General features: G+C 39.6%; 1 protein-coding gene across 9 annotated transcripts in view; it reads left to right on the forward strand.

Annotated features, from left to right (window-relative positions):
- Positions 1 to 16,908, forward strand: part of LOC122806326 (protein unc-13 homolog B-like) — a 2,554,726-nt gene that overhangs the window by 1,418,327 nt on the left and 1,119,491 nt on the right. For all 9 annotated transcript variants that reach the window (XM_044076650.1, XM_044076675.1, XM_044076685.1 and 6 more), the window contains 2 exons: positions 1,968 to 2,057; positions 13,883 to 14,017. In XM_044076650.1, coding sequence (XP_043932585.1) covers positions 1,968 to 2,057; positions 13,883 to 14,017 — 225 coding nt within the window. The remainder of the gene's footprint in view (positions 1 to 1,967; positions 2,058 to 13,882; positions 14,018 to 16,908) is intronic.

Here is a 16,908-nt window from a genome sequence, read left to right on the forward strand (position 1 = left end):
CTGCTATGTCATGCTTCATGCGCCTCAGAAATATTTAGACAATTCAGTGTACTGAGTGTTTTCACTTTCACGGTACACATAAGCATTTCCTTTCCATTTTTATGTCCAACAGCTTATGCCTTCTTTTGTATTTGCTTGTTTTTGTTTCTAAGCGTTTTAGATAGTTATTTTTTTAGCACAGCTTCTGCAGGGCTGATTAAAAGTTGGACATTGTTTCCTGTCATGCTTAATGCCACAGCTAGGCAAGCTTTTATTTCATCTGCATGAACAGATTTACCTCTGCGCTGTATCTTTGTTGTAGATTGCTATGTCTGTCATAGCTTAATTATTTCTCATTGTTCTTATATTATTTCAGTTGCGTTTAATCTTGCACACCTCTTTTTCATCAGTTAATGCTTTTAATGTGCATTAATAATTTTACTTGCTCCACACTCACCCACAGCTTTTGATAGCCAGGTATGTTTCTGTTAATAGTTTACACCTTGTTTCATTATTTTGTACTGCAAAAAAAATAAATAACATTTTAATAAAGTCCTCTGCTCACATGATTCACGGTCATTTGTTATATTTTGCAGTTTAGTAATATTAGCATGTTTAGTACCTGTATGACCTAATGCTGTTATAAATGATGACCACCTGATAAATTACCAGTTTTTTTTTTTTCTGGGTTCACAGTGATTCAAGTACTGCTGCTTTGCCTTTCTACTCTTCAAGGAAAGCAAAACAATCAGATGCCTTTATATGTTTTTTTTTCCTCAGCAACTTGCAGGAATGTTGAACACTGAATGTTTTTTAGACTTTTCAGTTAATTGTCATGAACTGAGGAAAATTCACATTTCAGGATCCAAAGCTTCTAGGTTTTATCCAAATTTCTATCTTGTGAAAAAAAATTACAGGAGGGTGCATTTGAGCTGCGTTCATTGTGAATGGCTCTCCTTTAGCTCCAAAAGCATAAAGTGATGAAAGCAAATATTTTATTCAGTTCTGCAGATGCATGTCCTCAGATCTGGCCATACGTCATCGCTGCGTGATGAGATGTAGTTTAAGGAGGCTTGGGGTGGGGGGGTCTAGTGTCCTGCACTCCAGCTGATTTCTCTGGAAGCAGAGGTATATCATGTCACATGCTAATCAGTTTAGTTAGTTCATTAACATTAAAGCCTTTCATATATAGTTGATATCCATATGCAGGACAATTAGCATTCAGAAACATTTCCAGTCCATCACCCTTCTTTTGCGCTATAACTTTATCTTAGATTAGATGTGAGAATAATAGGCAATACTGATCCTTATCCATTTCTAAATTTATAACTTTTACATTTGTCTGTGTGGCTCTGGTCAGAGGTAATGGTCTGTTTATAAAAATACATGCACAAACACACGCCTGCATATGTTTGTGTGTGTAATATATATACACACATATATATATATATATATATATATATATGTGTGTGTGTGTGTGTATATTACACACACACTTATATATATATATATATATATATATATATATATATATATATATAAAAAGTATGCACACATGTATATGTTAGTGTCATGCCTGTCAAGTCATTTATGGAATGGAATACATCACCCCATTCCTTAGCGGAAGCATAGTCAGCTGTGAAATGCATATTCATTTCCAGCTAAATGACTAGAAGTTGTTCACTTGGTCCTCTGTGCTGTAGGGGTCCTAGTCATTTTCTTTGTATACCAGCACCACAATAAGTAGAAGTCAGTGTGTTTTGACATCACGTAAGCTTTGAACACTATTTTTGTTTCATTTTGTTTTGTAGCTTTGATTGTAAAACACAAAACACCGCCTTGTAACTAGTTGGTTAATAGTGGTTGTGCTTTATTTTCTTAATGCTACATGTATAAAAGTGTGTTGTTTATATAAAAAAATATAATTTAGAATTTCATTAAAATTTAAGTATTCAAAGGTTACAGTTAATTTTTTTTTCTGCCACTAGAACAATTTTCCAGCAAGTAGTCCTGAACGGTTGCAAGACCTAAAATCTACCGTGGATTTACTGACAAGTATTACTTTCTTTAGAATGAAGGTAAGAGTGACTCATGTTGATTTTTGGTATATTCGCATGTTCAAAAAGTATCTGATATTTAGTTTTGCAGCAGATGACAATCACAGCCAAAATGGAAGCAAAGCTCTCTCTCCACCCCAGATTGTGTTAGACAGTCAAGAGTAGGAGGATAACACCCACACTACACTTCAAGCAATACATAGCCCTTCTAAACCCACACCACCAACACCCACACATAGCAACACTAAACCCACATATTTGGAGGCCCTTAACATTAACCTGCCCAAGCAACAAGAACCTCCTAAGCTAAAACGCAAACAAACACCAGTCACAACCAAAGTGTCACATACTTCACAACACCAGTGTGCCACCCAACAACAGCCCCTAAGGCAAGGCAACATACCCAACACTTTAGTCATAGGTGACTCTATAGTTAGGCATACCGATGTCCCACTCACCAGGCTGAACAAGAAGAAAATTACAGTCAGCTGCCTGTTGGGTGCCAGGATCCGCCACATAATGCATGTGCTCAAGTCACTCCACAACAAGTACAAATATGACTCTGTCATTGTCCATGATGGAGTGAATGACTTGAGACGTACCTCCCTGGACTACACGAAAAGAGATATGGAAGAGCTCTCGGATCATGTGGCCCAGGCAATTATGACACTAGCCCTGAGTTGCATCCCAGCTTCGCCCAGAATGATACCACAATATAAGGACAAAATGACTGACTTCAAAAATTGGCTAAGCTTCTGGTGTCATTCAAAGGGGATCCAGTATCTGTTTGCCTGGGATGACATGATCGGCAGACCACGATGCTTTGCCAGAGGTGGTCTGCACCTGTCACCCCTGGGATTCAGGTTACTGGCTAAGGCACTTGCCATCCCTGTAGTGCCTTTTTTAGGCAAAGTTCAAAGGACAAAACCATCACAGTAACAGGTACAAGCATGCAAAATCTGAAAGTAATGCTACTCAGTGCTAGAAGTCTAAACCTCAAAATGCACTCTCTCAAGGTGCTCCTAAAAATGGATAATATCGATATCTGTGGAGTAACTGAGACCTGGTTCAAGGCTCCAGAGAGCATCCCTGCAGTACCAGGCTACAACTCTTATTTTATTTATTTATTTTATTTTACATTTGTTGACTGGGATAGTCCAAGTGGATACATGTTCCTTTTCAGTGGAGGCCTGGGGTGAAAAGCTCCAAACATACAGGCAAAAACATGCATACATTCTAACGGTTTTCCAAAGTAAGAAACGATAGGCATTCATGAGGAATGTACAATTTTAACAGGAGAGAAAAGCTCCAGTGGTGCAGCTAAAAACATGCATCCCAAGCAACACATAAATAACAAGTAAGTATGGTGTGTCCCTCTAGAGGGATCCATAATTTTAACAGTTTGCAGTACAATATAAAAATATTAAACAGGTGGATTACAACAACAATTTTTTTACAAAGAAATGTAGAGATCAAGATTGCCATTGCAAGCATTTGTGAGCAAGAAGCTAGTACATTGCTGTTGAGTTAGGGAGTTGTTATGGGGATTAATCAGGGTTGGTACATGGACAGAGACAGTGCCTTTTATAATACTGTTTGAGGACTTTTTTAAAGAGGCTTAGAGAGGGTCCCAGGGTAATGTCTGCTGGTAGTAAGTTCCAAGCTTTCCCAATGGAGTTGGCAAACAGGGAGTCACCAGCTATGTTATTAGCTTTCAGTGTTTGGACAAACAGCTTGCTGGATGAGTGTAATGGTCTGGAGTTACTGTATGGTTTTATGATAGTTTTAAGTGCGGGGGGTGTTTTCGGGTTGGTTGAGAATATTATGTGCTACTATTAGCTGATTGAACTGAATTAAGCTTGGCAGTTCTAGCCACCCTAGGAGATTGAGGTGATGTGTCCTATATGTTGATCCAGTGGCGAATCTGACAATATGGTGGTAACAGTGAGAGAGTTTGGTAAGCTCTGATTTGTTTAGGTTACAGAGTATAGGGGAAGCATATAGAAGGGTGGAGAGAAAATGAGAGCGGACGATTACGATTTTAGCTATTGGGGTTAGAAAAAGTTTATTTCTGTATAGTGCGCCAAGCTTTTTGTTGATGGTTTTAATAGTCTTGTTGATGTGCAGGTCGAATTTGAGATTATTATCTACTATTACCCCTAAGAGCTTAGTAAAGGAAATTGGGGATGACCTACAAGTGGGGGTAAAGAGTAACAGTTTGGTCTTATTGGGATTCAACAGAAGACGGTGATTAGAGAGCCACTTTTCAACAGTGTTGAATGTATTCTGGGTTAAGATTTGCAGGGCTTTTGGGGAGTAAGCTGAGCAGATCAGAGTGGAGTCATCTGCATATTGGATGCATGTTACATCTGGGATGGCAGTGTGCAGGTTATTGATAAAGAAAGAAAAGAGTAGAGGACCCAAAATAGAGCCCTGAGGAACTCCAAGAGTGAGCGGTAACAGAGTGGATAGTTTGCCCTGCCATAGTACTGCTTGTTGTCTACCATTCAAATAGGATTAGAACCACTGTATAGTATGGTTGTCCAGGGAAATAGATTTCAGAGAGTGGATGAGTAATTGGTGATTGACCATTTCAAAGGCCATTGAGAGGTCTAGGAAGAGGGCTGATGACAGCAAGTTATTTCTGTTTAGATATATGGCATTCATGAAAGAAAGGAGAGCAGAGGTGGTGCTATGATGTGGCCTTGAGCCATGCTGCAAGACTGCCAGTATTTGGTTCAGAATGAGATGGTACATAATTTTTTTTGTGGATGCACTTTTCCATTCTTTTGGCCAGTTTTGAAAGAATGGTGATGGGTCTGTAATTGGATAATTCTGTGGAACTTGCACCTTTGTTGAGTGGGATAACATGGGATATTTTACAGATTGGGGGGATAGAGCTGACAGTTAGGGACCTGTTGATTAGGATAGATATGGGAAATGCTATGGCATCACCAGCTATGTTTAAGAACACTGCTGGGAGAAGGTCAGCAGATAGGGTGGTGGGCTTCAATGTTTTGATTAGTGATCGAAGTAGAGTGGTAGAGACAGGTTGGAAGTTGAAGGGGGATAAGTACTGGGTGTGTTAGTGGAGGAGCTAGTCAAGGGTGTATTAGTGGTGGAGTTAGTGTATGGGATTGACTTGGTTAGCAAGAGATTGGATTGTTTCACTGAAGAAATTATTAAAGGCACTAGCAACATTCTCAGGTGGTTATTGGGTGTAGTTTGTTGGGGTTGGAGTGGTAGATTGTCCTGGATGAAGAAGCTGCTTTATACCTGCCCAGAACTTTTTGGGATTGTATTGGTGCTTCTGCTGCCGGTTTTGGTAGTAGCTTTTTTTGTCTTGCTGAATGGATTTTTTTTTGTGTCATTCCTAAGTTGACAGTATTTTAGTTGATCAAGAGGGGCTTTAGTTGCTCACCAAATGGCCTGGCCTTATTTCTAAGTCTGATTTCCTTAGTGAGCCATGGTGCTGCATTTGTTTTAGTCTTAATATTACAAGATGGGGCATGGGAGTGTAGGATGTTTAGTAATTTAGTATTAAAATATGCCACTGCCTCTTCCAGTGGTATGTTTTAGGACTGACCAGCTGGCTGAGTTAAGTTAATTTTGGAAATTTACAGGATTGAAGTTTTTGGTATTTCTGACTGTTCTAAAGGTAGGCTGATGGGAGTTCTCACCCTTATCCTTAATAATGTAAGTTAGAGAGTGATCACTTAGGTCATGGGAGAGGGTTCCAGATTTATACAAGTGGTGATGACTACTGTTAGGAATCCAATCAAGAATACTTTCTCTGTTGTTGGGTTTGCTGAGCCTAGTAGGAGCAGTTATTATTTGACTGAACCCGAAGAGATTTATATGGGTGTCGCGGGATTCTGCTACACAGGTGGGCCAGTCAATGTTGAATTCACCAAGCACAATGGTTTTTTGGGGGTAGTTAGTGGATAACCATTGGAGGATATCTTCTGGGGTGTTTATATTGTTCCCTGAGGGAATGTAGATACTGACAATATTTATGCATTTGTTGTGGTTAATTTGAAGTTTAGCTATAAGGATTTCAGCATTATTAAATGGGGGTGGCTGTATGGAATCCCTATTAATACTTAGTGTGTTTTTGTAGAGAACTGCTACCCCCTTTTTAGTAGTGTGGTCTAATCGGTGAATATTATACCCTGGTGGTAATCTCATCAGCAGCAGTAGTAGGTTATAGCCAGGTTTCTGTGAGACACATTATATCGGGGGAATGTACTGCTAATAGGGCATGTAGGTTGTGTATTTTGTTGTTTATGCTTCTAATGTTTAGGTAAAAGGTGAGAAGAGAGTTAGTGGTTCTATTAAGTGGGATTGTAATGGTGGGAGTATTGTTGTAGGAGTTAGTGGCACTATGAGAAGAAGAGCCAAGGTTGGTATGTATGTCCCTGTCTACTCTGAGGTTGTAGTGAAGTCTGATTATGAGTTTTAGAAATTTATGTATAAGTTTTACATAATGTTTGTCTTTGGGGTTGGAGTTTAGGGTTTTAATTGGGTGGTGATTTAAAGGGATGAAAGATCAGATGTGTGGGGGATAATTAGATAAGATGTGTTATTAGAGGTTAGGGGTAATAGTGTGATGATTTGGATAGTGGAATCTGAGGTATTATTGGCCTTCGTAGGCAGTGAGGAGGTAAAGGATAGGTAGCACAGACAGCAGAGAGAGAGCCAATGTATGCTTAGATGCTGGTGTATAAAGAGTTCTAGACATTTTTAGGGCTTGAAGTTACCTGGATATAAGAAGGAAGAAAAAAAGTGGCAGAGTGGGGGGATCCTTTGGTGGTGAGAGAGAATTAGTATGAGGAAAGAGGCAGAGGTAATCCTATGGTGATGGGAGATGCTAATTGGGAGGGAGGAATGGGATGAGAGATGCTGATTGGAAGAAAAGGAGGGGGAGTGGCTAAGTTAGTATAAATCCATCAGTACTGGGGGTGGGTGGAATTTGGGGGCAGAGTGGGGCTCGGAGTGAGCCATAGTGGTGTGAGACAAGTCCTATCACAAGATCCACACAGCCTGCCTGTAAGTAGACTGTACAATGTGCTATGTTTTAAATGTCTGTTTGTTGCTTTTTCTATTTTCTGAAAGTACACCAGTTTGCACTAGATGCTACCCTATTGTTTATTGATTAAAGGTAGGGAATGGAGCTAACTCCTTGTACAACTGGTTATATTTTCTGGTAGGTTTTAGCCACCTTTAGATGGAAAGAGGCTCCCTTACTGAGTAACTGGGGGACACCTTGAAGTGCTATGGATCCAGGGCTTGCTTAATTGCACATTTGGTTTACAGCAGCTTATAAAGATATTAACCTTATTTATTTAGTAGGACAGAAGTGTTATGTAGATGGGATAGTACCTAACAAAGGATATAAAGTTAGCATTCTAGTTTAAGAAACATGAGTCTCACCATCTACAGTCACTAAAGGTCACACAATAGTCTTCACAGTCTAGCAAAACATTTGTTAGGATGTTATTTTCCCTTATATCTAATAGCAGCTAATCGTTAAAGTAGTATTTGTGACATATGGTAATTTAGCAGCAAACCATTGTGATTGTGTTAGCGACAGCCTTTTCTTACAAATCACTGTGTTTTTAGGCTAGGCTATGTGTAGATAGGTATTGTGTGCAAGAATCAGCCTGTGAATGACTCTAGCAACTGAGCAACTAATGTAGTAATTACTTCACAGTGTTAGCATGGCTTACAACACAGCTAGTTCAGCAAAATAACATTATTAAGCTCCCAGTAAGTCAGCAATGAGCTAATTCAGCAAAGTAACATTTTTAAGCTCCCAATAAGTTAGCAATTGATTAAACAGTTTAGCGACTGGCCCAATAATTCTTTCTCAACCTATAAGTGTGTTTTATAGACATTAAATACACGACATGCTGTTTGGTCTTTCAGCTACAAGAGCAGGCTTCTATAGAGTTGCAAACAGCTACAGATATAGCAATGCTACCTATGCAGTATATCACCAACGCTGACTGAATTTTGAATTTACTCGGTATTCAAGATAAAAGTATGACATTTAAGTTAAAAGTATGATATTTGGCTAGACACTTTACATACCACGCTACACAGCAGCCATCTAGGTCCGGGAGCACTGGAGTGTTTAAAAATGGTGGGTGCCAAGGGGGGATAAGTACGTAGCTAGAAGGGGAGGGGATTTTGGACTAGATTGTCCAAGTCCGATTACAAGATTCACACAGCCTGCCTGTAAGTAGACTGTAGACTGTGCTATGTTTTTAAATCTTTGTTACCTTCTTGTTTATTGATTAAAGGTAGGGAATGGAGCTAACTCCTTGTACAAGTGGTTATACGTTTTGGTAGGTTTTAGCCACATTTAGATGGAAAGATGCTCCCTTACTGGGGACACTTTGCAGTGCTATGGACCCAGGGCTTGCTTAATTATTTAATTGTACATTTGGTTTACAGCAACTTATAAAGATATTAACCTAATTTGCTTTCCCCTATGGATGGCTAGTCAGTTAAATTCATTGGTTAGTTTTTCAGGTAGAGGATGTCTTCCTAGCGACACTGATTTAGTAGGACAGGAGTGGTATGTAGAGGGGCTAGTACCTTATTTGCTTTACCCTATGGTCGGCTAGTCAGTTAAATTCATTGGTTAGTTCTTCAGGTAGAAGGTGTCTTCCTAGCGACGCCAATTTAGTAGGACAGGAGTGGTATGTAAAGGGGATAGTACCTGAAAGGTTTCTGCAGGCCTGTGTTCCATGATAAGGTCCCACACTTTGATTAACAAATAATCTCTTGTTGTCATATACCGTTCACTGTGACTGAATTTTATATCTGATATTGATGAAATTATTTCTAAGAAAAATTACCTGCTACTGGGGTCTTCTGGCTCCTCAAAAACTCTTGTCCATCCTTCCCTTATACCTATTAGTTCCACAACTGACTCTTACCACACTTTTCAACCACCAAACCAGGGCCGAAACGCTAAAGGTGGAGGAGTGTCCATATTCACCAAGGATATTCACAACACCAGGCTTGTTGCCCAACACAATGCATCTGAGATTCTCCAGGTGCAACTAACACTAGGTAAGACTGCAATCCAAATTGTAGCTTGCTACAGATCCCCACCATGTACCAAGATTCTCACTACACCTTTCTAAACATACTGGAAAATATTAAGATACAGCCAAACACCCTAATACTGGGTGATTTCAACTACCCTGCCATTAACTGGGAAAACTACTCTGGTACCAACACATTTGCCCAACGGTTCTTGGAATTCATAAATTCCAAAGCCCTGGATCAACTAATCCTTAGTCCCACCAGGGGCTCCAATATCCTAGACCTGGTCATTACCAACATGGGAAATCAATGCTGCACACCTATGGTCACCCCTTCGTTGGTCAGGTCTGACCATAAGCTAATCACCCTTGACATCCACATCCCACACCCACCCCCCAGTAAGGAAACCTCTCCAAAACCAGCTTCATGCTACTCAAGTCAGAATTGACAAACTTCATAACACCCATGTAGACGGGAACTGAAAGTTCAACTGCTGAATCCTACACTAAGGCACTGTACAAGCACATCCACTCATGCATGAATTGTGCCATCCCCAATAGAATGAAGAAGCTCTCCTCCAAAAAAAGGAAGCCAATCTGGTGGTCCCTTGTCATAAACAAACTTTACAACAAAAGGAAGAAACTGTTGCAGAAAAGAGGACACCCTTGCCAGCCTCAGTAAGAAGCTGAAATCCCTCATAAAATCCTCCAAGGCTAGTTATGAAAATAAAATTGCCAAAGATTCCAAAGACAACCACAAGGCATTCTATAGCTATGTCAAGAATCTAAATGGCAATGCTCAGATCTGCTCTGAGCTACAACAGAATGGCATTAAATATACTTACTGCAAGGATAATGCCAATATTCTGGCAGATCAATTCAGTGCAAACTTCACCCCCCTCTCACCTCCAAAGGACCCATCTCAATACCGAAAGGTTGCCAAATTCTGGTAATAATGGCCACACAGGTAGAAACCGCACTCTCCAAAGTTAAGAATACAGCATCCATGGGACCAGACGACATCCCAGGCTGTGTACTATATGAACTACAAAATGAGCTGGCACCTCACCTAAGTGTCATGTTTAATCATAACCTCATCTCAGGCTTTGTGCCCACTGAGTGGCACACAGCTACAGTTATCCCACTCCACAAGGGGGGGACCCACCTTGGATCCTGGGAACTACCGCCCCATCAGTCTGATGAGCTTGATCTGCAAGGCCATGGAACATATTATTATGGAACTTATAAACAAAGACATTGGCAACCTTCAAACACTGGACCCCATGCAGTTTGGGTTCGTGAAGGGCCGATCATGTCTCCTGAACCTGATTGACTTCGAATCAGTATCCAGAGCCGTGGGCAAGGGTAAGGTGGTCCACCCAGCCTGTCTGGACCTCACCAAGGCCTTCGACACCATCCCCTAATCTGAAAATATAGATAAACTTACTAAGCTGGGCATTAATACCTACGTCATTTGATGGGTTGCCAACTGGCTTACTGACAGAACCCAGACTGTAAAAGTAGCGGACTCAAAATCCAGTTCCAGACATAAGACAAGTGGAGTACCTTAGGGTTCAGTCCTGGGACCGCTCTTGTTTGGCATCTACTTCTCTGAAGTACAGGCCAACACTAAGGCACTTTGGCTAACAAAGTTCTCAGATGACTGCAAACTGGGAGCCATTATTGAATCCCCAAATTATGTGGATATTCTACAAAAGGGCCTTACAAAAACAGATGCTTGGTGCAAGAGCCATGGGCTGAAGCTCAATGCCAAGAAATGTACAGTTATCCCCTTTGGGGAAAAAACATTTACCTGTGAATTACCACATAGGTGGCAGTACACTAAACACCGAAAGTGTGATAAGGAACTTGGGGACACAGGTGGACAGTGGTCTCACCTTAGATAACCACATCGCCACAACAGTCAGGGAATCCTTCTATGTGGCACACCTCATCACTAAGGGCTTTTCATCCAGAAAAAAGGAGGTCATTGTCCCACTGTACTCATCCCTCAGACCCATTATGGAATACAACGCCCCGTTTTGTGTGTACCTCTCAAGACATCTGCAACAACTGGAAAGGCTGCAGAAATATCTCACTAAAAGAATCAGAGGCCTAAAGCAGATGCCCTATGCTGACCATCTAAAAAAAAAAACTCCTCCTATACTCTGTCACATATCATCTACTCAGAGGTGATCTATGCTTAACATACAAGGCCATGTCAAACCCATTGCCGTTGGACATGCTACACTTAAAGAAATCCGAGTCCCTCAGAGCCACATGCTCCAGGGATCTAAACCTTATCATTACAATGAACAAAACATGCTGGAGGAATAGGTTTCTGACCCAGAGACTCCCCAGTCTCTGGAATAGACTGCCCATACATGTCAAGCAGAGCACCTCTTTGGCCCTCTTCAAAAAGAACCTTGGTGATTGGATGGGAGATAGGAAATTCACCCCGGGGATCACATCAGTCAACCTGCTAGACAGGGGTCCAGGGAAGTAAATATTGTGGGAAGAAATAGCCTGGGAATTGTTATGGCTAGGCTTGTGTAGGCCCTAAGGCCGATAGCCTAGTACCAGCCTATGAACCCTCATTTTATAATGTTTAGACTCTTACTGAAGATGTTAAGTGTTGGTCTCTGGGTTATATATCTTTATGTATCTGTCTTATTTTTCTGTAATACTTACTCTTTTTATTATGTGTTGCAAGTCCATATATTTTTTTAATTACTGGTAAGAAGAGAAAAACACAGGAGTCAAAGGAGGAGATAAGATTAGACATAATGAAGTGACATTATCGCTTCTTAACAACGTCAGTTGGGCATATGCAGATTTCAGCGGAGGTTGGCTGACATCCCATCATTTTATGCCTACTGATATCAGAATAGACTCATCACTTCATGAACCTGAAATAGATAAAAGTCAGTATATAAAATGGAGATGTCTGTGTGTGTGTGTGTGTGTGTGTGTGTGTGTGTGTGTGTGTGTGTCTCTATATGTATGTGTGTGTATATATATATATATATATATATATATATATATATATATATATATGTTTGCATACAGTAGTTACTTCCATATAGCCACTTGTAATGGAGAAGGGAGGAAGTGATAACACTTTTTGAAAATGTCAGTAAACTCAATACATATTCACATAGTGGCTTTTAGAGAAGACATTTGAGAAATGTAGGCTAAATGCTTATTGTCAGTATAAGCACATTTTCCCAAATAAGGTTATGGATGCACAGATCAGCTTTATAACGAGGTTGCATGACCCAAACTGTGAAGGAATTCAAAAAAGTATGGCACAGATACAAACAGTTTCATGTATTTACTTGACACATGTCTGTGTGTGGAGTGGGGATTTAAGTTTAGTTTAAACTGGAGTCTGCAACTTGGCCATCTGATAAGTAAAAGAAAAATGGAAGCAAGCCAAATAGTTCTTAGCAGTCATAATAATATTATTGGTTTCTGTGGTAGCAATTTTGTGCCATGCTTTGTTTTTATAAACTTTGTGTCTTCTTTAGCTGCCTCATTGACGTTAGTACCAGTACTGTTGTTGTATAGTTTTATGAAGACCACAAACGTATAAAGTTACTGTGGGATGCATTGCTACTTATACATATAAGGTCATATTACAGGGGAAGCAGTGTCATTTTTGTCAATACTGCTTAAGTAAAGATGACAGGTAGGCTGTATGTTATACCTGAATTTGCCAACAGTTCATGAAAGTCATGAAATGAGTGCGTTAACCCACTGAGAGATAAGAAAAGTTTGCAGTAACAAATCATTCTTTTCCTCAGATAAAACTTTTCAGTAGTTTCAAGTAAAATATAACTGTATAGTGTTTCAATATAATCGCTATATATATATATATATATATATATATATATATATATATATATATATATATATTTTTTTTTTTTTTTTTGTGAAGTTTTGCCCCTGCTAGCAGGAGACCCTCTCTCAGGCACCTGGCTTTTTCGCTCACTGTACATCAGTGCAACAGAACACTTAGAGGGGCATCATTTAAGCAACCATCAGCAAATGTTTGATTTTTTTCTGTTTGGAAAACCTAACCCTATTACGCATGCCTAGTAAAATACCCATGGTTCGGAGTACAGTTAGTATTATGGCGGGAGTGTCACTCTCTTCTGTGAGTAAAATGACTCATTAAGGTAGTCCTGCCTATTTTGCAACCAACATTTCCTGAGTTCACCAGCCTCCACCAGGAATTTAGCCATGGGAACGTGTGTGCCATTCATGTACTCCCACACCCCACTATGTAGAGAGATCATCTAGCAAAGCCACATTATTCCTTTTCTCCCTTGCACTGATTTCTGAGCCATTAATCAACTTTTTGTTGCCAGGGTTGTAATCAGGGTATTATCCCTCTGTGCCATTGTAGCTGACCATGTTTGCTTTATTAATGCCATTGTGCAGTACTAGTTATAATACTGAGCAGTACTGTAACAGCTTATTGTAACGTCACGAGCTGAAGGAGTCTTTTGTTTAATTGAGTGTTACTGTTCACACTGCTGCTATTTCAGTATTACTTTCTTATAATTGTATAACTGTCACTAAAGTCTTCTCGTTCATAACAAATATGAAACACAAAAGCTAATCCTCACAATGTTCTTCATTTTCATTTTTTCAGAATTGCAGACAATATATGGCTTGATAAGATATCCACTACATGTATACCAAAATACTTTAGACTTTGCAGCATTTTTTCTGAGATATACGTAGTGTTTAATAGTGTGCCCTCATTGTTCCTTTCTGCAGGTTCAAGAACTACAGAGTCCACCACGAGCCAGCCAGGTGGTTAAGGACTGTGTGAAGGCCTGTCTGAATTCCACATATGAGTACATCTTCAATAACTGCCATGAGTTGTACTGTCGTGAATACCAGAATGACCCAGTAAGTATTGTCGTTATGTGATGGATCTCATTCATGATGCAAGCCTGTGGTCGTTTCAGTAATATCAAGAATCTTAAAAGTAACCCATAATTCTGCACTGAACTTATCTCCAGTGGCATCACCTACTCTGCCCCCAAGGACATTAATATTAATGAGGACATAATCTGTTCCAACTTCACTTCATCGACCATCCCTACTCCCCAACCCCTGATCAATCTCGACCAAGTCCTTTCGTTACTGTACACAAAAAAAACCCTCTAATTCCATTTATCTTGACATTATGCCTTGATTTCTACTGAAAAGAGTGAAGTCCTACTAGCAAAAACATGAGCCTCACCATGGGTTATGCTTACATAAAGGTGGTCCCTCTACTGACCCTGGGAATTGCAGCTAGGTTGCTCTCACTAGGAATTATTTCCAAGGTTATGAAACATATCATATCTGAACTAATAGACAATATTATAGCCCACCTTATATCTCTGCATAGACATCAGAGCTTTGTAAAAGGTGGAGCACTCATGCTCAACTTGGTTGACTTCTTTGAAAGCAATACCGACATCAACACTAAATATGGAAAAACTGGACAATACTGGTGTTATGAGTAGCTAGAGAGAATAGATATAACTGACCTCATTTAACACTAAATGCAGGATAAACTTGATAATACTAGTGTTGTGAGTAGATGTAAGGAATAGAAATAATTAAATTATTGGGTTAAGTGTAGATCTGATTGAGCATTTGAAAGAAGTTAGGTTGCTGATACGTCATTGTTGTTGAGGCAGTTGGGAAATTACTTAGGAACACAGTCAACTGTCGTTGATGAACTTTTATTCCCTATTAGAAGATTTTTATTGGATGATCTTTAGGGCATCTGTGTTTTGACGTTGGTTAGAATAACTGACAGTCATTTACTGCATACATATTTTGAAGTATTTGTAAGGTGTCTATAGTTATGTTTATTAGGGAAAGATGTCCATCCAAGTTTGTTGAGCAGATCATAAGCATGGAAATTGTATATAGGTTGTGTGGTAAATTTGGATGTTTTGCAACAAGTTGATTCTAACATATGAACTGTGGTTTTACTGAGGTAACCTGTGGCTAGCATTCCATAGAGTAAGTTGGATAAGAATAATAAACTGGACAGTGTCATTTTAGAGGATTAAGTCAGGTGATGTTATTTAATACAGGATAGCAAGATTTTTGTGTCCGTCTTGCACAGTGTAGTTAAAAATGGTGAGAACAATTAGATTGTAATATATTATTACACCAAGGTATGTGTAGTAGTTGCAGTGTTGTTTATAAGGATGGGTGTGGGAATACCTGTCTTGGCAGAGGGACATGATGTTCAGTCTGGAATTCTGAAGCTATGGTAGTAGTGTATTAGCTGATTTTTGAAAGTAAGTGGTAAATTGCTATGTTTTTGCTTCTAGAGATAGTAGTATCATTTGCATATTGATTGTAATAATTATATTCCACTTGCATGTAGGTGCATATTGTAAAGATGGTAAATAGCAGAAGGCCAGGGATGCAACGTAGGGTGCACCAGTATTAGAATATAGCTTGAAATATGGTGATATATTGCGTTGTTCAGTGTGAGATGTGCTGCTAAAGTAACTACTGAACAAGCTGATCACTTTTGGTGTACACCCTATGATGTAGAGTCTCTGTAAGCTGTAGTTAATTACTTCAAAAGCCTTAGGGAAGTCATTGAAGAGAGAGGCCATGAAGTTGCCTTCATTAGGCTCTAAAATAATGCATTTTGAATACTGCATTTAGCGTGAAAGCTATATTCAGTTTATTCCACTCTGTAAGGTGCTGCTGTAGTTGAGACTGTACCACTGTCTTGAGCAGAGCTGGATCCACCACTAGGTGACCTAGGCAGTTGCCTAGGGCCCACTTCAGGGTGCCACAACATTTAATTTTTATTTAAACATTAGTTTACATTTCTTCTTCAAGGATGCACTGTGCATGCTTCCGTAATCTGTGCAAGTAGAACTTTAGTACAATAGCCAGCAATGCACTGAATTCCAACAGTTCTCAAACGCACATTGGAACTTCAGTATTGCTTCGCACACACTGCAAAGTGCAGAATTATATCACTTCAACACTGAAACACTTTTTAGAGGAACAAATGAACAGTGCTACTACAGATCAGGAAGAGAGATACTCTAGGAAGTGCATGCTTGTGCATGCGTTTTTGTGTGTGTGTGTGTGTGTGTGTGTGTGTGTGTGTGTGTGTGTGTGTGTGTGTGTGTGCGTAAAATGTCCTAGCTATGGTGGGAAGTTAGTTAATTAACCTGCTGAGGTTCAAACAATGTAACTTAACTACAAGAAACAAGAGCCTTAATCCACTACACTAGCTACCAGACTACTTATGCTGACATGGGTAATTTTGTATTTTATTGGTTCAAACATTTTCTTTCATTGCTTAATGGAAAAAAAAAATCTTCAAACCTACAGGGGTGCATTCTCAAGAAATGTGAGTTGCAGTCAATTTTCAAGCAATATTGAGTTTCAAGCGAAGAGAAGTTTACTGATGCTCATGCTAAGTCTGTTTACAATATGCAACAAGTTTTATTTAACAAATGGTTGTCAGTGTTTGTACAGTAGAATTTTAAAGCAGAGTTAGTAGCACAACAGGTAACATACTTGCATTTGGAGAAGAATGCTGTGGATTCTATTCCACACCATGCAGATGGATTGATGATATTGCAGTTTACTTTAAAGAGGGGAGTGTTGCACTCCTGAGTGCGTGGTCCTGTGGATGAGATGTTAAACTGAGCCCTCATCTGTCTGCTTTAATGGTAGTTGCTGCGAGATCTTTTACATCCATCAGTCCATCAGAGGTATCAGAAAGAATAGGGGGAATTTCCCAAATGCCCTGGCCAGAT

Source organism: Protopterus annectens, chromosome 1.part1 (assembly GCF_019279795.1).
Source record: "Protopterus annectens isolate FY-2018-M chromosome 1.part1, PAN1.0, whole genome shotgun sequence".
NCBI classification, from domain to species: Eukaryota; Metazoa; Chordata; order Ceratodontiformes; family Protopteridae; genus Protopterus; species Protopterus annectens.